This window comes from Chlamydotis macqueenii, chromosome 1 (genome assembly GCF_036417535.1).
Source record: "Chlamydotis macqueenii isolate bChlMac1 chromosome 1, bChlMac1.mat, whole genome shotgun sequence".
NCBI lineage: Eukaryota > Metazoa > Chordata > Aves > Otidiformes > Otididae > Chlamydotis > Chlamydotis macqueenii.
Window position 1 is genome coordinate 69,618,252 of NC_141556.1, and position 26,925 is coordinate 69,645,176.

Genomic DNA, 26,925 nt, shown 5'->3' on the forward strand with positions numbered 1-26,925 from the left:
GTGTAACTGGCATGATGAGCTCACTCAACACATCCACGTGAGGAGCCCACAATCAGTTTTTAAATTCTTAAAAGGGCAAAATAAAGGCAAAATCCCAGCCTTCTCTAGCTTATTGTAGCACTTCTGCCCATATTTCCCTTGTCTGCAGCCAGTCAGCAGGCAGCAGGGAGGGGCAAAGCCTATTTAAAAAGTTTTGCAAGGGGCTGCAGCCTCTCCTGGCCTGCAGCAGCTGGGAGGAAACCACACCTGGAGCTGCCCAGCTGCACCAGGATTGCCCATCCTGGGACTGGGGATCTGGCAGGTACCTGCTGGAGCTGGGGACCTCTTGTCGTCCCCCTGCCTCTGGTCACGCAGGTGGCACTAGGAAATTGCTGAGGCTTTTTAAGCAATCTTCTCTTCGGATCAGGAAAATGACGCAAATCCCCCATGTGGCGTTTCTTGCCTTTTGAAATATTTCAGGTATTGCAGATATTTACACACTTCCCTCAGGAGTTTTTTTTTTAAGTGAGCAGGTAGTGCTCACTTAGTGCAGACAGTGAGCAGGTAGAAGGAGATTTTTTTATAACTATGGAAAAAGAATTACATACTACAAAAGTAAAACCTTCTGCCTAGCTTGTTTTTCTTTGGTTTTTTTTCCCCCTTTTGGCACTGGGTATTAATGTCTTGTATGTGTCATCGTTGAGGAGTGTGTGTAGATATAGGAACTTATGTGGCAATTACTGGATTTGGAAATGGGAATTTACATGGACTTCTTTCTTAGAAACTGAGGATAACTTACTTGTGTGGCAGCAGATGAGTAGGCAGCAGTTGGCAGAGAAATAGTTTGGGTAGTTCTATACCTGCCAATGTTATATAATGGACTTTCGGTAAGAGAGAAGATTTAAGGATATACTGAATTATAAATGTAAAAGGAGTCAGGAAATGAGCTGAAAGTTGTAAAAGGAGAGAGAGTGAGCTTCTTAAGAAAGAAAAAAAACAGTGGATTGTCCCCTGGATTAGATGCTGGAAACAGAATACGTTGAATTGCAAGCTGTGGTCTATGCAACACTGTCCAGTCTGCATAAAAGTATCTTTAATTATTCTTTCTATATTTTTGGGTCAGCTGCTGCTAATCATCACAATTTACAGGCAAAGGGGGCTGAGTTTGTTTAAGGCTTTCAGTCTTGACTGGTCTGATGACAGAAGAAACTGAGAAGCCTAAAGTAGCTGAGTAGGCTTTAAAAAAACAAAGTGTGCCTTGCGTGGGGCCTCTTAGGGCACTGGCACTGCAATGGATGAGCTCTCTGGAAGAGAGCTAGGACACTAGGACTACACAGAAGAATGAAAATTTTGGAAACTTGACCTCTGCCACCACAAAAATCTCTTGTGTTAATGCAATGAAAACATGGCCCAAACCCACTGAGATTACGTGATCAAAGCTATTCAATCTCAAGGTTCCCATAGCGACTTCAGCTGTGACTCCCTGTGTTTTGGTGTGGCAACGGGGCTTCTCCTTTCCCCAGTCACTCTGACGTTAGGAACTTGAACTCTTGTTCAGTGAGCACTGTGTAAAGTGAAGCAATGGATTATTTTTTTCTAAAAGACATCTCATGTTTCGGAGTTTTATGTACTTGCAGGGTGTATCGTCACCTCTGCTCTCCACTGTCCCCTCCTCTACTCAAAAGTGATGCCAACAGCTCCTGCACGGCAGCTTTCGCATGCTGCAGCAGCACCCAGGGCCCGGGCGCTCTCTGATGTCCGGCGTTTGGCTGGTGTGGCCATTAGCCTGCTTTCCCACGCCGCCCCGGGAGCTGCAGCATTCATACGTAGGAAGGGGTGGGATGCGGAAAGGGGCTGTGAAAAGGAACATGTGTAAAGCTTTAAACTGGTTGCTTGTGGTTACACGTAGCCACGTGGAAAAAAACCTGTTGTGGTTGTTTTTAATTCAGGCAAATCAATCAAGCAGCCTTCAGTTGGAAATACTTGGAGAAGTGAAATAATTTTTAAAAAGACGATGGGTGGAGATGTAATGAAGTTAAATGTAGGAGGTGGTGGTCGTGGGTTTGAATCATGTTTGAAGTGCCATTTTCCAGAGTCAGTATCCAGTCATCGAACAACTTCAGTGTCACTAAGCCAAGAATTTGAAGTGATTTACTTGCTATTAAATACCAGGTTGTGTATTTTACCCAGGAGGTGGCACTGTCTGTAGTGTTTTGCCGTCCTCTCATCTCCCTTGTCCTGTATCAACAAGAGCTGGCTTGTTTATGTCCAGGCCCAGCACGCTTTCCAGGGGTGATTCATTGCCTCATGTCACCAGTATCTCATACTAAAATTGCTTTTCATTCCTGGGCAGATTAGAACTTATTTCAAGATAGCCTGGTGTCCAGATGTGAATGTTCAGTCCTTAGAAAAGGGCAGATCAGCTCAGGCAACTCATCAGTGGCTCCCATGGCCAGTTGCAAAGGGCCCATTCTATTCCAGAATAGCAAACAAAAGCAAGATCCAAACTGGAACACCTCATTATTTGGTGGTTTAAAGTCTCCAGATTTGGAGGACAGCAAACTTCTTTTTCTGCTATTTACTGAATTACTGATTTTGCTTCTTGCCTCTCCAAGGAACAGCAAGAGATGCAGTGAAGTTTGCCATCGATGCTGGGTACAGGCCACTTTGATTGTGCCTGCCTGCACCAGAACGAGAGTGAGATTGGGGATGCGCTATGAGAAAAAATTGAGGAGGGGGTTGTGAAGCGAGAAGACCTCGTTGTCATCAGTAAGGTGTGTCCTTGGATAACTTGTCTTGCATGAGGTCAGCTCTCAGGAGGAGAGCCAAGGTCCCAACCTGCAAAGTGCCAGGGGACGAAGCTGGTCTGGGAATTAACTCCTGTCTGTCAGGGCAAAGCGTTTTGTGGATGGAGGGAAGGAAGAGGTCAACTCTTATTAAAAAAAAAACACCAAACAAAAAAACCCAGGCTTGATTTGAGAGGGTTTTTTTTTTTGTAGTCCCTATCCATTGTCAGCCATGGAGACAGGAACTGAGGCTGTGCTCTCAGTTGCCTCTGAGATAGGAAACAGGGCTATTGTGTTCGTGGTCACTCCCGCTGCGCCGCCGGCCTCAGCCTGTTAATTCCTGTATGTTATGTTTTGTTTTGTTTTTTCCCCCAACAACAATGGTAGGAAAAATAAAGTAACTTCTATCTGCTGGAAGCTGGTGGGTCGATTTTCACCACTTTTGCTTTTTTTTTCTTAGTTTTGCTTAATTGTTCTATGACTTGTTGGAATTTTAGAGTATCTCATTCTCATTTTACTGAACTGTCAGTACCACAAATAAAATAAGGTGCACAAAAGTGGCACTTCCTCAAGATGAGAAGATGTGCCGTATCGTGAGCTGCCTCTGTGGCTGCACCGTGTTTCCCTGCCAGGGATGCTCTGTGGTTGTGAGGCTCGGAGAGCAGCTCCCAGGCTCTGCCTTGCCCCCGCAGCTGTGGTCCACCTTCCACAACAGATCCCTGGTGAAGGAGGCATGCCAGAAAACACTTGCTGCCTTGCAACAGGATTATTTGGATCTCTATCTGACGCACTGGCCCATGGGATTCAAGATATTGAGACTTTAACTCCTGGAGCCATCTGTCAGAGCTCTGCTGCTTTTTCCTTTGGGTCTGGACATGCCCTCAGGCCTCCCTAATGAGGAGTGTTGTTAAACCTCATCAGGACATAAAGACAAACCTCTGTATGGAGTCCCCTGGAGGAAAGGTACAGTCATGGCTGCTTAGGCTAGGTCTTGTAGTACAAAAATCACCTTATTTTACCCTGCACAGCATTTCCATGTCATGGAGCAAATTATCATCCAGATCACATTTCTCTTAAAGTCTGGGATTTGTCTGCCACTTGCTTATCCAGGATGAAACAGTTGTGAATTACTTACTTAGTTCCTATTTTTCTCTTCTCTCTTTACCCCCAGGTTACATAAATCCTCATTTCGCCATCATATCACCTCCCTGGCCTTTCCCCAATCTGGCTGAGCCACATAAAAGCATATGCCCTTCCTCTGCCTGCAGGACAGATTCTCAAGAAGCAGATTTTCCTGAAGATCACTCCGTTCACACAGATGACTCATTTTGGCCACTTCTCCCCGCAACCCAAACGTAAGCCGGGATATCCAGGGTGCCTCCAGCTCCACTTGCTTGTAGAATTTCTAAGTGATTTCTTTAACTACTTATGATTCAGCCTACCTTAAAGTTGCATTTCTTTTGTGATGATTGGCGGGAGAGGAACTATTTCCTGCAAATGAAAATGGCACGATCATTCCCAGCGATACAGATTTTTCTGGATACATGGGAGGTACCTTCATTGACAGGCTGAAAACTTCTTGCTAGTTCAAAATAGCAGCCTGAAACTTTAAGGTTTCCACTTTTGAGAATCATTCTGAGAGAATTTCCAATGTGAAGTATTCCAGATTGCTGATTTCTCTGTGCCCTTGGGATCCTTCTTGTGTTACTTTGCCAAAATTGAGGTATTTTTACGTCTACTGTTTACTAAAGTGGCTGGCTTGGCATGGTGAGAGGAAATCTTTGACTGTGTGTATACCCTGCAGTGGCTTGAGCTGATATACGCCGTTGCTTTGGTTCCCACATCACTCTTTGGGTATTTTTCGGTGGCTTTAGCTTTAGCCGTGCTCATCCCTGAGCATGACAGCACCTGAGCTATCCAGACCAGAGCAAAGCCGACACGCCTGTGCCAATGTAGCCCAAAGGTGCAAATTTCCCCCCCTCTAGAAAGTACTGGAACTTGGCCAAAGTCCTTCGCTGAAGCTGTGCGTGCAACGCAAACAGGCACGAGCACAGGCTGCACGGGAGCCAAGATTTGGGCACAAGTTCCGATTTCTTCTTGGCTGATGGTTTGGGCTTCCTTTCCCCTCCAGCCCCACCAGTGCTCAGCACGGCCAGGTCGAAAGAAGACAAGAGACTCACCAAAGTCAGAAGAATCTGCTCATGCTTTTTCCCTTATGTTAGATGAAGAATAAGGCAAATTTTTATTGCTAATTTGAAGGGAAAAAGTGGACATTTCAGGCTGCCGCTTGTGATAGCAACTTCAAATAAAAATGATGTCTCCTTTGGAAGAGGTCTATCTTCTGCTCTAAGGGCTGGCAGTCGATCATTTTCTCCCACTTCTTTCCTGCTGGAGGTGTGAATCTAATTAGGGCTGTCTGCTGTGTTATTGTCTGCTGGTGTGAAAGAAAATAGGAGGTGATGGTGAAATACAGCACTGCTTATAACAAATACATACTGCCACCGCTGAATGGTACATCTCCCTTGGGAAATTAAGTGGCAGTGATGATCAGATATCCTGCCCCAGCTCTCCCAGAACAGCTCCTTGTCGAGCCACTCTGTTCCAAACTACAAGCTTTTTATTATGGGATAACCATTTTGTTAGTTGAGGAATTATCCTAAAAAACTCTTTTATTTTGGAGCAGAAGATCTGCTTGGGGATAATACTTCCAAATAGTTGTATTCTACTGAAATAATCTCAGTGTAATAATGGTTAATCTTGAACATTGCTGTTATTTATTTGTATGACGATACAAGACATGAGAGCCCATGTCTTTGACCAGGGTCCCACTGTTCAATGTGCTGTACTAACGCCACATCAGAAGAGGATCCCAGCCATGATGATTTTTTACCATTGAAGTCTTTGCACAGGCATTTTTTCTATATGAAAGAAAAAAAGATCTTAAGTCAATAGCAAGTCAGATTCTGTAGTGTTTCTAGGCTATGGAAGAGCTGGTGGATGCGGGAATGGTGAAGGCCCTTGGAGTCTCCAACTTCAACTGCAAACTGATAGATCAGCTCTTGGGTAAACCAGACTTAAGACATAAACCTGCAAATCATCAGGTAAATTGTTCTCAAACTCATCAGTACTGACATCACACTTCTCTGGGGTGTTGCATTTGATTGGACATCTCTGGCAGTGAAATAGCTTTTACATCAAGGCCGTGCTTTTTGATACCTGTGTGAAAACACACCTTTATTTGGCTAAAGCATGAAGTAATGAAAAAATGCAGGACATTCTGTGCCCTCCCGTGTGCAGGAAGCTGCAGTTACACAAGCCCACGGCGCTCCTGAGTTGAAAATCTCACCTTTACCTTTCTTCTGACTGTGGCACTGAGCTCGTGCAGGCTGAGAGCTGAGCTCTGTAATGGAGAACGCAGCAGGGCTTACCTTTCTTTCCTACAGCCCCTACAGCTTGTCCCAGGAGCTAAGAAAAAAGAGACTGCATCGACAGATAGGATCAAAGCCAGGCTACACTGCTGGGGTGACCAGGTAGAACTGGATGACACGAGATTTGTGTGCTTCAGCTGGATGTAGACAACTGGACCTTGGAGCCCATTCGTATGAGGAATGTGAAAGGTCATGGAAAATGAGGCAGGCAGCCAGAAAGAGAAGCTAATGTATGAACATTGGGCCTTGATGGAGATATGTTTGAGAAGAAGGGGAAACAATCTGAAAATACTGGCTGACTCTCTTAAAAACCCCATAGCTGCAAAAAGAACAGTATTTTCAAAGCCGAAGTGGGGCCTGGTAGGTCACCATAGCGATGCTAAACCTTGAAGTACCTTCTGCTTCTGAAGAAACCCAATACTTTTGTTTGTAGATTGAGAACCACCCCTACCTTCTTCAGGAAGAGCTGATTAAGTTGTGCCAATCCAAAGGGATCTCTATCATCGCATATTGTCCCCTTGGAGCACCCAACTGGCTGTGGTAAGAATGCTTTGTGAGACTTATTTCTTAGATGTAGATTGGAGCCAATACAGTAAACCAGTCTTAGGATGTGGATAAATGCTCACAGAGTAAAACTGATATAACTAGAAAAATATTTACTAATTCATTCAAAATGACACACACCCAGAAACCTCTCTCATACTTATTGAGATATTCAGCCCACTAATTCATACCCCTGCTGTTACCAGCGTTTCATATTTAGGAGAAAACAGATTAATTGGTTGGTGAAAGTAGTGAAGATAATTAGTAATTGAGCTTGAGTGGGCTTATTAAACATGTAAGAGAACTTCTGAAATAAAAAAAAAAAAAAACCCAAACCAAAGAAGCATATGCATATAAAAACAGCAACTTTGCAGCCCTGCTGAGATAAATGAAATAGGTTTTCAAATGGATGACGTGAAGAAATTTTGCTTTTACTCCAGACTTCAAAGCTTTCTCTGACCTGGGACAAGGTGTTTACCAGAGGAGTTGTGCTTGTGAAGGACATGACAGCTCCTGTGATAAAAGGAAAAGAATGAAGGCAGGGATTGGAGCAACAAGAAGATGGTGAATTAAAGTTTGTGAGATGCTGCTTTCTCATCATTTTAATATTCTTACACTACAGTGCTCTAGGGAGAAGACAGCGGGCCATTCAGCTGCTTGGGATCTTTATTCAGGTGTTTGACTTTGAGTCAGCTAAAGAGATGGAAACCTTCCTTGCTTTCAAGAAGCAGTATTGCATCTGTGCATTAAGCAAGTGAGTACTTCCTCCTCCTCCTCCTCCTCCACCTTTTAGCAAGATTGGATTACCCTTGGATATCCTCTTCACAGATGGTATTTGATAGCCCCACTTAAAAAAAAAAAGAGATGGAATCTTAACCAATACCTGGTCACATCCGTTCCTGCTGGAATCCAGCACTAGGGTTTATGAGAGCACTGTCCAGCTTGTACAGGTTGATAGCACTGGGATTTTCACAGGTATGTTGTGTGTTAAGATATCTTGTAACAGATGAATACCAAACTGCTGTCTAAAAATCAAAATCAGCTGGAAATTCCAAAATAAATAAGCAGCTTTGTTTGTTTGTTTGTTTTCTTTGGCTACTTTATATAAGGGACAGTCAGTGTAAATAAACCCCGTTCTAAGAATGAGAGGTGTAAGTTTTTTTGAAGTGAAACCCCCATGCCTATGTATTTATGCCAATGTTATTAAGGCAGCATCTAAATAATACATACAGACTACCAAGATCTGCAACTTATTCTGGTTTCCCAGGTTACCCACTTATCTAATCCCATATTGTGGATTTAGTAGTCCACAAGAGAGCAGTTTAATATCACAAGGAAGTGTGGCTATTTCAGCTGAGCGAAAGATACATTATCTTTTGACAAGAAGGTCACTGTTATATGCAAAGGTTACAGAGCATTAGCTTCCACCGCCCTGTGTAAACTAAGCAGACTCACATTAGTGTTTTTACTGTAGTTCACAGTTTTAACTCTGAAGAACTTTTGTCAGGGGAAGAAAGCTTTTTCTCCTTAGCCTTAAGACTGTATCCTATCTCTTTTTTTCTAGGTGCAACCACAAGGACTATCCTTTTTTGGAAGACCAATACAGGCATCACCTTCAGATCCTCTAGGGATCAGGATCGTGTATCGTTGTTTCAAGCAATTTGTCATATTTCACGCATACTAAATCACAACACAAGTGGAATATATATTACAGGATGGGAGAAGGAAGCTCACGGGCATTCTGAAGAGTAATCATGAGCATGCATGCATTTGCTTCCCTTATTGTCAACCATGGTTAAGATCAGTCCTTTATCTGTATCTTTGCTTTGCTCCTGTTGTAGCAAAATTCTCAGTTGTAGCAAAATATACATTACATCTTATCATTTAGTTAAAGAAAGATAGTTAAAGAAATTTAATAAACCTGAATCTCTGGGATTTGTGAAAAGTAGTCTTTGTCCTAAATATAAATGCCGACTAATTTTACAAAAAATTAGATTCTCCTAGTGGTTGTATTTTTGGACACACACTATCTTTTAGTTGTTAATGTAAGATAATCCATTTAACATCAGAAGATCTTTATGAGATAAGACAATATGCTGGTTGAGATTCTTAGTTCAGTATTTTCTGCATAACAGACTGAAAGCTCTTTAGAGGACATTGCTGAATTATGTTTCAGGAGCCATTTTCTTAATGAGGTTTCCTATTTATGAACTGCTAAAAAACTAATAAACTGGTAGGAGATTTGTATGCTTGGTTTATTATATCTACAAGAGTATATAAATACTGCCTTTATCAGTAGAATGGCTGCAGTTAAGACTGTGAATCTCTCTCATCAAATCCACGGTCTGATAAAGGAGACACAGAGGAATTATTTTGTTTGGCAGGCGTCTTATTTAACAAGCAGAAAAGCTGGACAGCTTAACAGAAGCCAAATGAAGATTTTCACTCTTGTACTGCTCCCTAGATAGTGTCTGCTTGTGTTTTGACTCAAAGGATATCACTGGATGTTGTTTTCTCTGGTTAAAAAAAAAAAAAAAAAAAGTCAGTGCTACTACAGCCCATGCCTCTGCTGGAGTTTTAATAAGGTGTCTGTTAGTCAAGACTTCATGTGACTCAAAACTCCTGTAACTGGTTTAGGCTCTTCCAGGCCAGTAGAAGAACAATGCGGATCAGCACTGCCTGCAGAGAGGAAGGACAATTGTGTAATTAAGGTTCAGGGCTACAATACACACTTCATGGATATCCTTTTCCAACTGATTTTCTTTGTAGTTGAGGTTTTTAAGTCTATAAAGGAAATGATTACATATCTTTGAGCTAATTTAGACTTTTGCAAGATGTTTGAATAACAGGTGCCCTAGAAATGGCAAAGCAATTCTATCAAACTCTATTTCCTACAGCAACTCTTCTGAAGAAAGAGGTCTGAAAAGCCATTCAGCAATTGACCCCAAACAGTTACAGTGCAGTGATATGGACAGGAAAGTGCCTGTAAGAGGTACTCTCTTTTTCTCTCACCGAACACGCTAATTTGACCAAGTCATTTACAGGATATCATCACAGCTGCAGTTAGAAAATGAGCTACATGGAAGGTGCTCTGCTTGCAGGCATCCAGACTGTGGTCAGCCTGTCCATCTACAGCAGCAGGAGCAATACCCACTTAAGACTGTGGCATACAGCCTATCTTGAAATACTCTCTACTTCATAGGAATTTTCTAACAACATTCCAATTTAATCACAGCTATCAGACTTGAAGCTATTTACAGGATGTTTATAGATTGTGGTAGGCAGGAAGTCAAACTAGATGATCACTCATAAAAAATTCAAAACAAGTTAGAAGCCAGAGATTGTGCATCTGTTTTAGAGACAATAGGTCTTTTTCAGCTGCCGAGACATTACCAAAGGTAAAAGGAGAAAAGTGTGTTATGTCAGTTACTAAGAAATAAATTACCTTCTATCATGCAGAGTTGCAGCCATATGTCTTAAGACACTGGGCTTTTCTAGCAGATCACTGCTGCCACACAGCAGTCATAGCAGCCTATGATGGTACAAGTCGCTTGAGAAGCGCACTTCCTCGCTTCACCACTTCACCTATCCCAACATGTGTGCCACAAGGGCACAGCTCTAACTGCAGCTGCTAGCTGTAGAGAGGAAACTACAAAGCATGATCTCCCTTGTATTCAGTTTCAAGTATTCAAAAAATCTTCCAGCCTCTTCTGCGTTTTTTGCAAGTTCAGACTCTGCTTTACATAGAATCTACCTGTTAAGACGACAGAAATTGCTATGACAGGCTATGGGCTTGTTTTACTGCTATTGTAAATTTAGTTGATTAAAGGAGAGCAAGTGTTTTGTTGGTCAGATCACTGCAGCAGAAGAAAGCAAGGGACAAACTACAACTGTCTTTTAAAGAGTTTTATTTGTTCTGTCAGTGCAGGAACCTCCAGCAGAGGTATTGCCACACACTGACAAATGCTGGAAACTTTCTAGTCTCCATCTTCAGATTCATCCAAGACCTTGTTAATAAGCAAGTGTATGCTGATGGCCATTTAACTCACTCTTTTCTGTGGTTTTAACTAATTCAACTGCATGCTGCTATCTAGGTAGCCTCAAGATACATGCAGTGACAGCTTGTCTCCACATACTTTGCAGTGGTCCATGGAGCTTTGGCTAGTTACTAATTCCTAGGCTGGATCAACGCAGAGGTGTAGATGTGCAAGAGGCCACAGGTCAAGCACTTCATAGATTGGAAAATACCAAGGCCATCTCTTAAAGTCAGGAGCGAACACACCACACTACAAACAAAATGGTTCAGTATAAGAACACGAGTATTCTCCCAGTGTCAGATGCAGCATGAACAGGCCTGAGTTACCATGACCAGCGCTACGAAGTGGAGTAAATTCCTTGAAAGACTAGTGGCTTCTATTCCTATGTGCCTAGTTCCTCAGCAGCATAACCATCAGCTTTCTGTTGGAATTACAGCAAGAGGTTTATATTGTCCCCATATAATTTTCAGTTTCCATCAGCTTTGTCACACTGGTCTTAGACCAAACCCATAAATACATCTTTCCTAGTCAGCAGTGAGATTATCTGTGCCACTGGACTGAACCCAGTAAATGGAAAACACCATAGCTTAGCATTTTGCCTTTGTATCACAACATGTTGTCCCATGACTTGAGCTTTTATTGTGTACTTCATCCATTCTGGTATAGTCAGGCCTCCATTAAAAGTTCCAAATGGGCTGGGTATAAAAATAAAGTGTCATGGCCATGTTTTAGAGGGAGAACAGGATAATATAGGTAATGAACAACAGGTAAAATTCAAAACTCTTTGCTGATCATTCCTGCTCAGGTTTTCCAGCTATCATAATTCCAAGCTGTCATATGGGGCTCAATACCATTCAAATGCAAAGAATGTGAGAAACAAAACCAGTAAGACAGACACACTCTGTGAGCTTTCTGCATTCAGTCCTGCATAAAAAGTTCTGGTTCTTGCCTTCCTTTATATCTTAAAAAAGATTTATAGATGACTGACTAGGAATGATCAGTGGCCTAGGAATTATCTATACAGGTGGCAATTAAGTAGGCCAAGACTTTCCTTGACCTGACACCAGGGCAGGGAGCTATGCCAGAAGTTCACCAAATCTGGAGCAGCTTTGAAAAGTGTGACTGGAAATAGACCAGCTGCTATCTCCTCCATTGTAAAAACCAGGAACATCAAATGACTCTAGCAGCAGACAAGCTCAAAACAAATAAAAGATAGTAATTCTGTGCAAGATGTGTGGTTATGAGAAGTCATTCCCTTGGAATGTAACAGATTCACAATGTAACTGAGCAAGAAAAAGTTAACTGATGGCTGTTAAACACAGGAGACCTTAGACTGCTGTTAGAATACTTAAAGAACACACCACTAATGTGTGTGTTCTTTAAGTATTCTTAGAACACACCACTAATGCTCAACTTAGTCCTCTTCAACAACTTGTTTTGGCCACAGTTGGAGACAGGATGCTGCAGCAGGCAGATACTTAGTCTGATTCAGTTCAGCTGTTCTTACAAGCAGCTATCAGCTGGGTTGTAATCAGGCTTATTTTAGTCAAAAAAAAAGCTAGACTGTATATTCAGCTTGTTTTTTTTTTTTTCCTTAAGAATTTGGAAAAGAGATGTAGTTTTGCAGATGTTTGTACTAGTGGTCCTGTACCATGCACTTTAACAAACGAAAATGCAAGATCAACATGGCCTATGAAAGAGTTTTAAGAGTTGCCTCTCAGCTTAAACGAGGAAAAGTCCTACCCAAATAAGGCAGAGCTCTGTACTTTTCAAGTGACCAAGGACAAGGCAGGGGGAGGGATGACAAATAGTTACTGACAGACTTTGTCATCTATAAACTAGGGGAGTATTAAGTGATTAAAAAGATAAAATCATTTGTCCCGAGTCAACTGTTCTGTGCCCCAATTAAGCAAAAGACTGGAGATTTCTAATCATATTTTCAACACAGTGAATACAGATTAAAAATTCAAGTACAGGACTTTCTTTTCCTGATTGGAATAATGTAGTTTCCTGTGCCCCAGATTTCACAACTCTGCACAAATGCTACAGCATGCACTTGTGCCAGTCTTGTGATCTCAGAAAGACGAGAGATCCTGCCTTCCCTTCCCTAGAAACAAAGACCAAGTTTCAGAGCATCATCTAAGAAGTTATTCCAGCCAGGCAGGCTTGTGTATTTATGATTCAATATTAGAATACAAGCCATTTTCTCCCAGAAGAACAGCAACTGGTGGACAAAAAGCTCAATATGGGCCAGAAATGCACGTTTGCAACCCAGAAAGCCAACCGCATCCTGGGCTGCATTAAAAGGAGCATGGCCAGCAGGTCAAGAGAGGTGATTCTCCCCCTCTATTCCACTCTCATGAGACCCCACCTGGAGTACCACATCCAGCTCTGAAGCCCCCAATGTAAAGAGAACATGGACCTGTCAGAGACAGTTCAGAGGAGGACCACAAAGATGATCAAAGGGCTGGAGGGACAGGCTGAGAGAGTTGAGGTTGCTCAGCCTGGAGAAGAGAAGGCTCCAGGGTAATGGTTTTAAAATAGAGGGAGGTAGATTCAGACTTGATATAAGGAAAACTTTTTTTTTTTTACACTGAGGGTGGTGGAACACTGGAACAGGTTGCCCAGAGAGGTGGTAGATGCCCCATCCCTGGAAACATTCAAGGCCAGGTAGGACTGGGCTCTGAGCAACCTGATCTGGTTGGAGATGTCCCTGCTCCTTGCAGGGAGAGTGGACTTGATGACCTTTGAAGGCCCCTTCCAACCCTAACCATTCTATGATTCTAACTGCAACCTAAAACATACTGTGCCTGTAAAACTATTTTGTGGTATCCTACCTCCAACCAGCAAGATGCCAATTTCAGCTACTTCTCATATTCTCTGATACCCCAAAAAAAACCAAAACCTCTTGCCTTTTCCAATGAGATAATTGCCAGTTTTCTCTACGTGTTTTCCCTGGTAAATCAGTTCACCATAATTCTTTGCTACTATGGAAATGGATCTGCTCCGTCAGAGACATTTTCTTTTAACATAAAAAAAGACCTATTAATCTGGTATGCTCTGAAGCAGTGCAAGCGCAGTTGGAAGTGAAACAAATTTTGAGCGCGAGTACCAATTCTAACAGTCTCAAGAACATTGTTTTCCTGTCTCCAGCTCTTAATCTTGCCTGTAGCCTGGACTCCTCTTCCTAGGAAGTGCTACAGTATCACACTAGCTTAACTGCTGTGGCAGAGTCCTGAGAAAGTCTAGTAAGAGGGGCCAACAAGGTGGAGCTGAACTGCAAGTTCTTAAATCAAAAACACAAAACAAAACAGAACCATTTTTCATTGGAAGAGCAAGATTATATTTGTCCTTAAAAAATTTCTTTGATCAGAAACCCAGAGATCCGTCAAACGACAATAGAAAAACAAATGCTGTGAACGGCTACAGCAGGAAGAGCTCAGTTAGCGGGAATGCTAGGCTCCGGATATCTAATCCTTTGATCTTTCCACTTTACCTTTTAGGAGATGAAAGAAAATCTCTACCCTTGTAGGCAGAGAGTGTGCCACAAGTATGGGGGTACAACAGCCATTTATTTTACTATAACAATCCCCAGAGCAACCTAGATGAAACAAAGACTTGGCTGCAGTCTAGAAGACTGGCTCTTCCTCTATCTCAGCCTTATTTAATTATTTCTGGCCTTGAATAAGCAATCCAAAAATCATTATGGGTGACAGGGTTTTCTAACTCCCTTCCCTCCTGATCCTTGTCCTTTCTGATGACAGCCTGCTTTCTATTCAAGCTTATGCATCTTTGTCCCTTTGCTCAGGTCCTTCTCTGTTTTTCCTCTATTCCCACTCATATTTCAACAAGCATCCAAGCTCTCTGCCAGTGAAGTGCTGCACTGTGTCCCAGAACGACCCTTTCCAAATTCTTTCCCGCTAAGTCATCCAGCAAAATACAGAGAGCGCCTGTTACAATACCGCTCCACCCTGACTGCTAGCTAGTCTTCCTTCTGCTGTGGAGCAGTCTGTCTGAAAGTCTTCTCCAGTAAAATTCCTACTCCGAGAATGGAAAATTTCAGGCACAAACTTTCATAAAGTTACAGTGAAATGAAAACAGAGGAAACCAACAGAACCCGATGTACTATTTTGGAAACCCTGATCCTCAATGAAACTTCTTGCCAGATCACACTTGTCACAAAAATGTTATTTCCAGGAAAGCCAATATTGCCCCAAACAGTTTTCTGTCACAGCTCAGACTAATCTAAGAACATCAGCTGTTCTGCTTGTTTCAGATGCCTTTGGGCTTTTATTTATCACATTATAGATATACAAAACACTTGCAGGGCTGAAGCTTTTTGTATTTGATTTTAATCCTGGAATTTAAAATGATTATAATCAACTTACATTAGGAGAACCAGCCTGAGAGGAGAATATTGCTTAGAGTCAGACATTGATTATCTCCTCTCTCCTTATGTTGTAAGTTAACTCAATCTTGTCTGTTCAGCCTATTGTGAATTACTCTGACCAAAAACATGTTGCATGTAAAGCCTACAGTAACAGTGGAAAGATTTAAGAGAAGCATTTGATGATAATAAAAATCTGTTTTATCAGTATAATGGTTAGTATTTATCAGAAAAAAAAAATTAGTATGACTCCTTAGTACCTTTTTATAAGTACCAGAAAACAAACCACCTACTTCACAAATACTTTGAGAACAACTGCATTTGCAGTACATTTTAACCTGACTGAGTTCCCTTTAAGGTATGCTATACAGTTATGGAATCAGAATTCTACCTTACATTTACCATTTAGGGGTGGTTGGTTATGCATTAACAGTTCTGGTCTCTCCCTTCTTCCATCTGTTCAGAAAGATCCCTCTTTCTGCAAGCCTAGACAGCCTCCTTCAGAGGACAGTTCACACTCTAGATCAACTCAGACCTTGGAAAAGAATTTACAAGAACACACAAGAAAATCACACCAACACTAGCCAGTGTTTTTCCAAGTGCCCAAATGCATTTTCTGAATAGTCTTAAGCAGCTCTCAGAAGGCAACAACTTTAAAACCATTACCTGCAAGATCTTGAAAATCATAAAAAACCCAAGGGACAAACACACATCACAAGTCAAAATTTGGGTATAAGCCTATTTTTCTGTCCTCCCAGGATAGAGCAATAAGTTTCTGATCTGTTAGGTCATGACACAGAAGTTTCTTGGAAACTAATTTTTACTTTTTTTTCCAAATGGTTGCTTGTACAAGTATAGCAGTCTTTCCTGCTTTACGTTCTGCCTTGCTTGAAAAGGGCAAGTTTTCTCCTGCTTGCTTATTAAATGGTCACATACAATTCTGAGTAGGCCTAATGTCTTAATCGATCTAAGTTTTCTACTTGCCAGAATATTCAGTAAAATAAAGACCAATTTAAACATTAGCATATTAGCTGTCAGACATATCAAAACAGCTCTATTTAGAGAGAGGCTCAAGTAGACTCAATGGCCACCACAGATTCATCACAGTCAGGTGTTCTACACGTGCACTAGGATGAGAGCAGCAGATAGCTACCAAGAAGAACATAAGAAGTTAGCATCAACACCAGATGATTTCTTGGGGTAGAGTAATTTCCTTTCTTTCGTGTGATCTCTGGAGACAGCTGATCTAATACAGCTACTCCAGCACTACTACCATTAGAGAATTGCTGAAATAACCATCTCATTACACACAGTAATGAAACTATATTTTATTATAAGCAAAACCAGCTTTTGTATCACCAAGAAACCAGGACCTATACACTTTTCAAAGAGCTACCCATGTAGAAACTGCTGTATTTAGATGTACTCTAATGTACTTTCCATTAGAGAAAAAAGCATGGAGTTTTACAAAAACAAACAAAACCAAACCCAAAAAAATAAATCAGAAAAAAAATCAGACCTCACATTATCTATGTAAAGTCTGCCATATCCTGGTCCTTCCAGACAGCAATAGTCACTAGCTCAAATTCACAGTATTCCAAAATAAAAGCGACTGCTAGTTCAAACTTTCTCAATGTTTTCTGCTTACCAGTTCCAGGCATGCAGTTTGGCAAAGACAACCTACTAGTCCACATAGTGTGCTCTTCTCAACCATTTTCACATTTTCTTCTTCCAAAAGGAGAAAACAACACAAAGTCACCAAGTACATATACTGCATCTTTGTGGGGGGGAAAAGAAAAGGTTGATGCAGTGAGAAAGCTATGTAGACAACTCTTAGGCAACAGCAGAAGCATATCCGAGAAGTCTGGAGAAAGGCAGGAAACCATCTTCAGTATTCTGCATTGAAAGGGTAGTCCTTGTGAGTTTTGCACCTGAAGAAAATCAAAGAGGAAAGATTATCTCACATCTGAAAAATACTATGTGCAGCTGTAACCACTGTGAAGAGCCACCAAGGGAGGAGCTCAACTGTATAAAAGCAGAGTCAATTTGTTTGTCTTCCTTGGTGATGTGCTCCGTTTGTAAACGGAAAGAAACATTCCCTGAGAGCCTTCTGTTGTTCAGGCTCTGACCATTTCAGGCAACACAACATAGGTGCTTTGCAGATAACTAATTCAAAGTTTCACTGTTCACTGCCAGGAAGACCTTTTTTGCAGCCTTCCAACAAAGATTTGATATCTGGCTTTAGGCTTCCAAGTTGGAAAACTTCGTATTACTTTTTAAATGTTCACCTGCTTTCCTAATCATTCTTTGAAGAACACACAGTCAGTTTTTATCACATGAACTAAGGGTTATATGAGAATGACAAAATAAATTCCACAAGCAAAATTAATCAAGAATTTGAGTCTGCATCATGCTAACTTCTCCAACATCGACAAAAAAATATGAATAAGAAGTTACAATTCCAGCTACAAAAAGTTTCTTGGAGACTAAACTGAAAATGAACATGAAGTTTGCTTTATGCTTATCATGATTTGCTTCGTAACATGAACATATAAAGTCTTACTCTAAGAAGTTACTTTGAGGATGACCCTCTTGGAAATTGAGTTTGCATATCCTGAATTTCCACCAAGCCTAGTATCTATAACTTTACGTACTAAACTGTGGCATACTGATAAGTTGACAGCTTGGGAAAAAAAAAAAAAAAAAAGACAAAAACAAAAAAAAAAACCCCACTGTCACTTACGTGAACATTTCACAGGCTCTCCAGTTTCTATTAAAGCTGAGAATAGTTGCCATCTCCTCTTTTGTCAATTCAAAGTCAAACACCTAACAAGAGAAACAGCTAGAAATCACCTCTCTGAACAAATCAGATTGTAAGCAAAATTAACAAAATTAAAGAACAAGTCCACACTGTAAGGGTTCTCAAAAAAAAAAAAAAACCAAACAAAACCAAAACTGCTTCATGATGAAGGGAAAGGAAAGACAGCTCTCTGGATTTCTGAAACTACACTAACATGAGTTGGGGAGGGAAATGAGCAGAAAGAGGGAAGAATTAAAAAAAATAAATCTCAAGTTGCAGTTACATGTGCCAGTTGTTTTAAGAAGCCTGGAGAGCACTTAGTGTTGCAGAATGCCTCCACCCTCCATTGGTGAAAGATGCACCTTTCTGTCCTATTCCAAAGGAACATCTACAAAGACTTTCATATTCCACCTAATGCAACTAGTGCCTTCCAAAGTCCTAATATAGTTTCAGTCAAGGACCACTAAATCAAGAACAGCAACTTGCTTATGGACACCAGGACTATTTTCTTAACAGTGCTTGCTCTATCTAAGCCCTTTGTGCTGTGCTACCGCAGTCCGGCCCCAAGCAAGCTCTGTCAGCTGATTCATCCACATGAGACAGAACAGGAAGCAGCACATAACATAACTGCTAAGATTATCAGCATACTGTTTCCAAAAAAAAAAAAAAAAACCAAACAAAAAAAACCCCAACTTCGTTCACTCCTGCTCTCCAACTGTAACCTTAAGTTTAGCCCTTGATAGACCATAAGGAAACATACAGAGAGAAAAAGCTCAGTCCTCTTGCCTAAGGACTTCAGAAGGGTGAGAAAGGATTACTCCTTGCTCTGTGGAGAGAAGCCATGCCACCCCTGAACATGCCATGCACCCAAGTGACTCCTAATCACTCACCTTGAAGTTCTCCACAATGCGCTGTGGTGTGACAGACTTGGGAATGACAATCACATTTCTCTGGATGTGGAACCGAATGAGAATCTGCAAGAGGCATATCACTGAGTCAGAGAGAGGATGGCTTTTGTTCTATGGCAAGTAGAGCCTGTTTCAACAGTTGTTTGCTGTAAACTGTACAATTCAGCAGAATTAACCCATTTCTGCAGAGTCGCATTTCAGATCATAATCAAATTCTAAGCAGCACTTTCTGAAGTGCAAATACAGAAGTGGTGGAGCTCCACACAAAAGGCATCCTTTCCCATTCAGCTTAGTGAAAATTCAGTTCCTTTCTTTCCTACCTAGACTTTTAGTAGGAAGGGTTCACTTCTCTGCAGCAGGACTGAGAAGGGAAGACTGAAAAGTGACAGTATCTGAAGGTGGGTCAAGAAAATGTTTCTTGTTGTCAAAGGGCCCTTACAAGCACGCATTGAAGGCCACACAGTAAACAAACCTGCATTGCTACTTATCACCACAGGAGAGCACCACAGTTGACAGCCTGTCTTTTATTCTATAATTAGCTGTCCTTCATGCTGTGTTGAAGGAAGAGGTACCCACTGCCTGGCACCTACGTACCTGTGCTGGGGTTTTGTTGTGCTTGGCTGCAATCTCTTTGATCTTGGGGTCATCCAGAAGGGAAGGATCCTCTGGCTTAGCCCTACACAGAGGAAAGGACATCAGTGGCAGGAAAACTCCATAGAACCATCCTAGCAGAGATCGCTATCTGGATGAACAGTGCACTTCTAGTCTCAAGTTTCAAGCATAATCGAAACCAGCTGCCTTGCAAAGCGATCTTACCATGGTCTGTCAGGAGAGCCAAGGGGACTGTACGCTGTCACAGCAATCCCTTTGGATTGACAGTACTTGATCAGCTTCTCCTGGGTAAGGTATGGATGACATTCAACCTGCCAACACAAGAGGAGAGAGATTGACAGTGATTTAACAGGTTCCATGGATTGGTTTTTAATCAAATCAAAAAGCTGATTTTTGTTCTAACTTATAGTCTCTGTGCACTATTATGCAGCCTTTGTTTTCTGTATCTCCCCAACCTCTTTCTACTATTTGTAGAAGGGTGTGAAGTGAAGGGTCTAAGAGCTGTAAACACCACTCCTTAAAATTTTGCTGATCCATGTAGTCTCCAACCTATGGGATCACCAGCTTCATAATTGCTTAAATGGGACAGTTCACTAAAACACATACACAAGAGAACTGTAAAATCATAACAATAGCACAGCAGACTAGTAAGTACAAAGTTCTCTTTTCACCCCTAATTAAACACACAATAATGTTTTTCAACAGCTTCCATATTAACTTCTATACTGGTATTGTTTCATTCCTTTTTATTTGCTTTGTGTCAGTACTCACACTGAATGCTTCTAGTCTGCAAATAGTGAGAATGGCTAATTGCTACAGATTTTAGACCTTCAGCTTACTGTCCATTACAGACTTTTTATAAACACACGTGTGCTTACCATGAATTTCCATAAGAATATCTACATAACAGAATACAGACCCCTTTATACTGGATCTGTAATCTGGCAAGCCAATGCAGATACGCAGTACAGAACAGGAATTATTCAAGTGTTAAGAGGCAGTGAATGAACAGGAATATTTGATACTTTGCAGGGAGAGATTTTCAGGATAGCCCCATATCAGGGAGCACTACTTTTCTTTCAGCAGGCAACATCCAGAACCTTTTTGACTACACTGTCATTCAAGCCTTCTGCAGCCTGCTGCTGCATTCCGAGGGAAGTCCCTGGAAACTTGTACTACTGGCAGGTGGATCAAGAGAGTGGAAAACACAGGATCAGTTTACAGCCTTGAGTACTGTATTTGTGGTTCTAGCTGCTTGCTGGTATCAGAAGCCTGCATAGCCTTTTCCCTTCCAGAGCATGTTGGAATACTAAGACAAGACACATAACTCAGTTTTTGGCATAGATTATACATATTTATTTTGCTTCAGCAGCTCCAGAAACACAGCTACTCAAGAGTAACAGAGCATCTGGTTATTTTCTTAACTATGCAATAGGTAGAATTTATGTGATATAAGGGAGGCAAAGTCATTCTCACTTGTCCACTGGCACTCAAGTAGAAGAACTTCTGAGCTATGTTACTGAGTCTTACTTTTGGACCAGGGTGAAAAACCTATGATGCACACTTACACAAGTATCTTAAACTATTGCAATCCACGCTGTGTGATAATGATCAAGTACTTAAGAGTCAGATTTCCTTACTCAACTATGTACTAGTATTATTCGTAACATAATTACTACATTGCCAGTTTAATTTCTCACCACAAATGAAACCAATGTACATACTGACTGCTTTCAAATTAAGAAGGGGAATGACACGAAATACAGGGGATTACTGGATTACACATGAGACATCTGCATAGAGAAAGTGTTTCCAGGAAGCACTATCACTATTATGGCAACTGCTAAGTGCTATTAACAGACAAGCTTTCAGGCTTGGAAGTATTTCTTCAGAAACAGTAAATTTTGAAGGGCAGAAACCAAGAACTATTGCTCTGAGCTTAACTTGATTATAGTAATCAGAGGTTGAGAATATTTGCAAGTATGAAAGATAAGGTCAGTTACCTCTATGCAAGAGACAAGGTTAATTATCAGCTATAGTGACAGTGGAATGAGGTATAGCACATGCTGAAAGGTATCCTAAGACCTCTACTAAGTATCCTAAAAGTCGATTGGGACTGATAATGAAAATACAGAGTAGAGAATTACGAATTTTGCACTTGTCAAAATGTTTTACTTTTATGTTGAATAGGGTCCAGAAAACAATCCCATTAGTTTTCTGAAAAAAAAAAAGTGTTAAAAATCCCTTTTCAGTACATATGCTGAAGCTGCCAGAATAAACTAAGTAGTTCTTGTAACTAGGTATCAATAACTGAGACTGCAGTCCTTAAAATTCCATAGCAACCAAGGACAAGTCTAGGTAGACCCCACAGGGGCCTATCCTCTTTAAGAACCTATGCCAGTCTGATCTTGTCAATTTTGCAGGTGATGCCAAACCAGGGGAAGACTAGTCAACACCCCCAAGGGCAGGACTACCACTTCAGAGGGACCCACTCAAGCAGGAAGAACAGGCCAACAAAAAATCTTACGAAATTCAACAAGGCTGCACACAAAACCCTGCACCTGGGAAGGAAAAGCCCCTGGCAATAACAGAGGCTGGAGCCTGCAAAGCAACTCTACTAGAGACTACCTGGGGGCCATAGTAAGCTGAACTGAAGATTAGCCAGTAGTGAGCCCTAGCAGCAGGAACACAGCCAGTAAGTTGTGGGAAGTAATTATCTGCCTCTACTCATCACTCGTCAGACCACCTTTATAATAGTGTGTCCAGTTTTCCCCCTTCCCAGCTCCCCCAGTAAAAGAAAGACTGACAGACTGGCATGAATTCAGCAGAGGGCCACCATGATGGCTGGGGGCTAGAGAATCTGTTGTACTGGGAAAGGCTGAGAGAGCTGGGCTTGTTCAGCTTGGAGAAGGGAAGGCTTCAGGTCTCCTAGTAGCAGCTTTTCAATACCTAGAAGAAGGTCATCCAAAAACAAGCCAAGCTCTTCAGTGGCGTGTGATGGGAGGACACGAGACAACAGGCATAGGTTGAAACGAGATAGGTTCAGACTGGATATAAGAAAAATCCCTCAGCCATACACCCAAAACAGGGAGTCAGGCAGCAGAGCACACTGCCTAAAGAGGCTATGCAGTCTCCACTCTTGCAGGTTTTCAAGACAGATAGAGCCCTGGGCAACATGGTCTGATCTCACAGCTGATGCTGCTCTGAGCCATGAATTACAACAGATTACCTTCCAAGGTTTCCTGCCACCTAAGATTTTACTCAAGTGCTGTCTATATACCTGAAAACTTCTACTCTATGGCCTACCCTGCAACTCCTATTTCCTCCTTCCTCTAAACCCTCATTAAATCTAATCCTTTCATAAAGCATGTTCTTGAGTTCCTCCAGTTATCAACAACAGGAACTGGCCTCTCCACAGAAGAGCTGCATAAAGGTCATCAATTCTTTTAGGTCCTTATATATGTGTATATATATATTATATATATATATTATATATTATATAATTATATATGTAAAAATATATACACACACACACTCAGTTTTACTCTACTTCAAGATAGTTTTGAAGCTCATCTGAGTGTGTCCCCTCCTCGAAAAAAAGGGATTCTGAAGCTGCTCCTTGCTGGATTTCCAAGCAATAGTGCAGAAAGTCCATAAAAAAACCCAGCATCTTGTGCATCCAGAAGTAGTTAAACAGTGGGACTGAGAGAACATGCTGCCTCTATTCCATCTGCTCTTTCTATAATGTTATTTCATAATAAGATCTTAGTAATTCTTTACAGAAAAACAACGCCCCACCCAAGTATTTGCCTGCTGCCACTTAGCAGCTTACCTGGTTATTTGCAGGCTTGTATTTCAGTCCCGGCTTGTTCAAGATTCTTTCAATCTGCTCATGGTTAAAGTTGGAGACACCAATGGCTTTTACCAGACCAGCATCCACCAGCTCTTCCATGGCCTAACAGAAAGTGCAAAGTCAGCATCTAGTACACATGACAAGGCCTGAGGAACATATTCTTCCTGACTGGCTTATTTCCTTCATGAGAAGGACAAAATAAGCATTTAGATTTTCAGAGGTTAAGTTGAGGAGAAAAAAAAACAGAGTACTAGTATATTTGTGCCATGTCTCTCATTTCAATGCTCAAAGATTCATTCTTTGAGACTGTGGAAGTCCACAGCAAGTTAGAAGTGGAAAATTACGATACCTGACTATCTAATATTGCACCAGTGACTCCTTCCAAGTAGTTCCACTAAATGAGACAATTTAGACCACTGAAGGCAATGAAAACAGCAAAGACTACTGAGGACAGAAGATACACTTCTCCTGTGTGGCTGAACTTACCTCCCACGTATCTCGAATATCTGTGTTGCTGGATATTGACACGCCTTTGTCATCTACGGGAAACAGCTCCTCTCCTGCCTGTCAGTGACAAAGAAAATGTTAGGTTAACACCAGCTGAAGATCATGCTACCACAACCTGCTACTGCAGGACATACTAATACTTATTATCTGCATATGGATTAGATAATACAAATATTTATTATGCACATTCTTCAGTCTTTTTGCTTTCACATGGAATTATGGCACTTTTGCCAGCAGTCATCCCAATAAGGACAGGTACTTCACATGGACTCAGCAATGTTCTCTGGTTCACCAATATGCATCTGGTGAAAAGTAAGTCTCCACATGTAGAATTATAGCAAGTTTACTTTCCTTATTACAAAAATACATAGTTCTTACATGGACACTTCCAACCTGGAACATTTTCAGTCTATATTGGACCAGATCTGCTGACACATCTCTCACTGAGAGGCTCATTGTGTAACTTGCTAGCATAAGGAATGTTAGAACAGCCTGCGTCCCAGTTAGGACTACATGTCAGGTATCAAAGCCAGTTGTTCCCTACTGACATTATTATACCGCAACACACTTTCACTTTGCCAGTTTGTTCCCTATGAAACTAATTTTAAAAATACAGATGTTAGGAAAAGCAATTGATCTCAGAAGCAACAAGTAGAAAGATTTTGATCAGGCCCTAACAGAAAGGCTTAAGCTTAGAAGCATTCAGCCTGAGACATCAGTCCCTTTGCATGCAGTCAGTAAGAGTTCAAAACTAAAAAAACTTTACCTTTTGAAATCCAAGGTCTGTGTAACACTAAGGCTACAACAAAAGTCAGTTAAATCTGTACTGTATTAAAGGACTCAATCATTTAAGACAGAAATGGAAGACAGAAACATTCTCTTGTTCTGTGATTCTGTAACATGCAAAGGAAAGAACTTCTGTCAGGCAGCAAAGCGCAACCCTCCTTCCCACAAAGGAGGGAACCAGACCATAGTCAGTTGAGCATACTTTGGATTTATAGAAGACAACACATAGGCAGTATCAAAAGGAGAGCAATGCAGCTTGCATTGCTTGGGGAAGCCTGCCCCTAGTTCAAGGTCTGCCTCTTCCATGACCAAAAGGGCAGAGAATTATGTGCAAGCAGCAGTCTCAGAGGTAGGTATCAACCGCCTGGCTGACATGGCCAGAGTAAAGCTGAGCACCAGAGCAGTGCTAGTACACAACAGACACATGATCAGCTGGAGCAATCACTGGGCTGTAAAGCCATATAGCTCTTCAAGCTGCCAGTCACAACAGACAAAACCAAAAGCATTGCTGTTACTGTACCTTAAGACCAAGAGGCCAGTGGATGAGGTAGAGATCCAGGTAATCCAGTTTCAGGTCAGCAAGAGTCTTCTGACAGGCTCCCTTCACCAGATGCTTGTTATGAAACGTGCACCACAGCTAGAGACAAAAAGTCAAGGCACTCTGTGACCTCCTGGGTTAAAGCTCTTGAAACCCTTCTGTTCTGTTTCGGAGAGTGCCTGCCCCCTTTGGAAGGGGATGCAGAACTAGGCCATCCCACTGATCTTCAAACAGGCCTTGCTCTGTAAGCAAGGCTAGCCTGTAATACTGAGAGCAGTTTGTGTAGTGGCAGCACACATAACTGAACAGTGCCGTGGCAGACAGCATAAGTAGTCTGGTTCCATTAAGACTTCATTTAAAAACCGCCTACTAGAAGGTCAGATATTGCATAAAAGAGGACAGCATAACTTCACACCAGGAAAAGTTCAAAGCGTCACCCATGTCAGTGGTATACACCTTGCATAATTCTCCCTACAGGAGAAGGCAAAGTAGGAAGCTTGTCTCATGAGTGGCCTATGTGATGTTCTGAATTATTCCATGCTGCACCACAGCATAGGAAAGTAAAGAATTGCAGGGTACTATGAAAAAAACAAGTGTCTTCTGGGATCCTATACCACCAGATCCGTATACCTTACTGACAATGAAGAGGTCCTCTCGTTTCACAACGCCTTCCTTGATTTTTTGCTGGATCCCATCCCCAACTTCATTTTCATTTTGGTACACATAGGCACAGTCAAAGTGACGATATCCAGCATCAATAGCAGCTATCACTGCTGCTGTTACCTTCCCTGGTGGGGACTGAAAAAAAATAATATCCAAGAAGCTCTTAATCAATATGTACTGAAGACCTTTTCCCTAGCAAGATAAAATTAAGAAAGCCACCTCCACCTAAAGCAATCCCCCAATTAATATAAAGCAAAAAACACAACACTAAGAGCATCAAAAAGATCCCCAGATTTCCTGGCAGCATTCTTGAGTCTGTGTACATCTCAAACACAGGCTCCTGAGCTCTAAGCCAGCCTCCCACCGTTCCCCTGTCACCCAGCTCCCAAGCAGGAGCCCCTGGCAGGGCTGAGGCCCCAACACCAGGCCAGTTCTCCAGAGCCGGGCCGGGGCCTCCTCGCTCGCCCGCACCGCTTCTGGGTGGAGGAACCCCGGGCAGCTGCCAGCCGGGGGAGCTGAGCCCCACAGAGGGGCCCCGGTCCGGGCCTCGACAACCCGCGGCCCCCGGCAGAGCCCTGCAGCGGCGGGGGAGCTTGGGCTGCTGCAAGGGGGTAGCGTGGGACCCTGGGTGCCAAACGCCGCAGCGGCACCGCCGACACCGAGCGGGGAGTCCCGGCCGGGCTGTCGGGGGTACCGGTAGCGGTACCGCTGCTCCCGGGCCCAGGGTGGGGACGGGCCCCGAGCTCCGCGGGGGGGATACTCTCACAAACCCCGTTACCTTCCATGTTCCCAGCCCCAGGATGGGCATCTTGGCCCCGGTGCTCAGCTGCACGTAAGTCGCCATGGCTCCGCACGTCACCCACCAGCACCACCACAACGCCTGCCGCCCCAGCGCCTTTAATAGCGGCCGAGCCCGCCCCGCCCCGGCGTGGGGGGGGAATGGCGGGGCGGTGCCGGCGCTGTCTCTGTCTCCGAGAGCGCAGCTGTGCGTCCGGGGGCTGAGCCTTGTACAGCCTGCGGCGGGGGGGGGGCCCGGGGAGGCGGCTGAAGGACCCCAGTGGGCCCCGGCGCTGTGTCAGAGGGGCCCGCGATGTGTCC

The 26,925-nt window shown here is 42.4% G+C and overlaps 2 protein-coding genes across 3 annotated transcripts; one reads left to right on the forward strand and one right to left on the reverse strand.

Annotated features, from left to right (window-relative positions):
* Positions 1-5,743: 5,743 nt before the first annotated feature.
* Positions 5,744-8,991, forward strand: LOC104475827 (aldo-keto reductase family 1 member B1-like). The gene is made up of 4 exons (XM_086755977.1): positions 5,744-5,866; positions 6,627-6,733; positions 7,359-7,490; positions 8,301-8,991. The coding sequence occupies exons 1-4, from the start codon at positions 5,747-5,749 to the stop codon at positions 8,362-8,364; spliced, it is 423 nt and encodes a 140-aa protein (XP_086612103.1). The 5' UTR covers positions 5,744-5,746; the 3' UTR covers positions 8,365-8,991.
* A 113-nt stretch (positions 8,992-9,104) lies between these two features.
* AKR1B1 (aldo-keto reductase family 1 member B) lies at positions 9,105-26,759 on the reverse strand. Of its 2 annotated transcripts, XR_015259604.1 has the most exons (11): positions 26,606-26,759; positions 25,795-25,962; positions 25,147-25,263; positions 23,820-23,897; positions 23,313-23,435; positions 19,685-19,791; positions 19,463-19,544; positions 18,851-18,934; positions 17,904-17,986; positions 16,809-17,091; positions 9,105-9,415 (listed from the first exon to the last, which is right to left on the reverse strand). XR_015259604.1 is itself a non-coding variant. In XM_086755881.1 (10 exons), exons 1-10 carry the CDS (start codon positions 26,669-26,671, stop codon positions 17,049-17,051), a joined length of 951 nt encoding a protein of 316 aa, XP_086612007.1. In that variant the 5' UTR covers positions 26,672-26,759; the 3' UTR covers positions 16,469-17,048. The 2 variants fall into 2 exon arrangements, 1 of the variants encoding a protein (XP_086612007.1); XM_086755881.1 differs by lacking the exon at positions 9,105-9,415 and having other exon boundaries at positions 16,469-17,091.
* Positions 26,760-26,925: the final 166 nt, after the last annotated feature.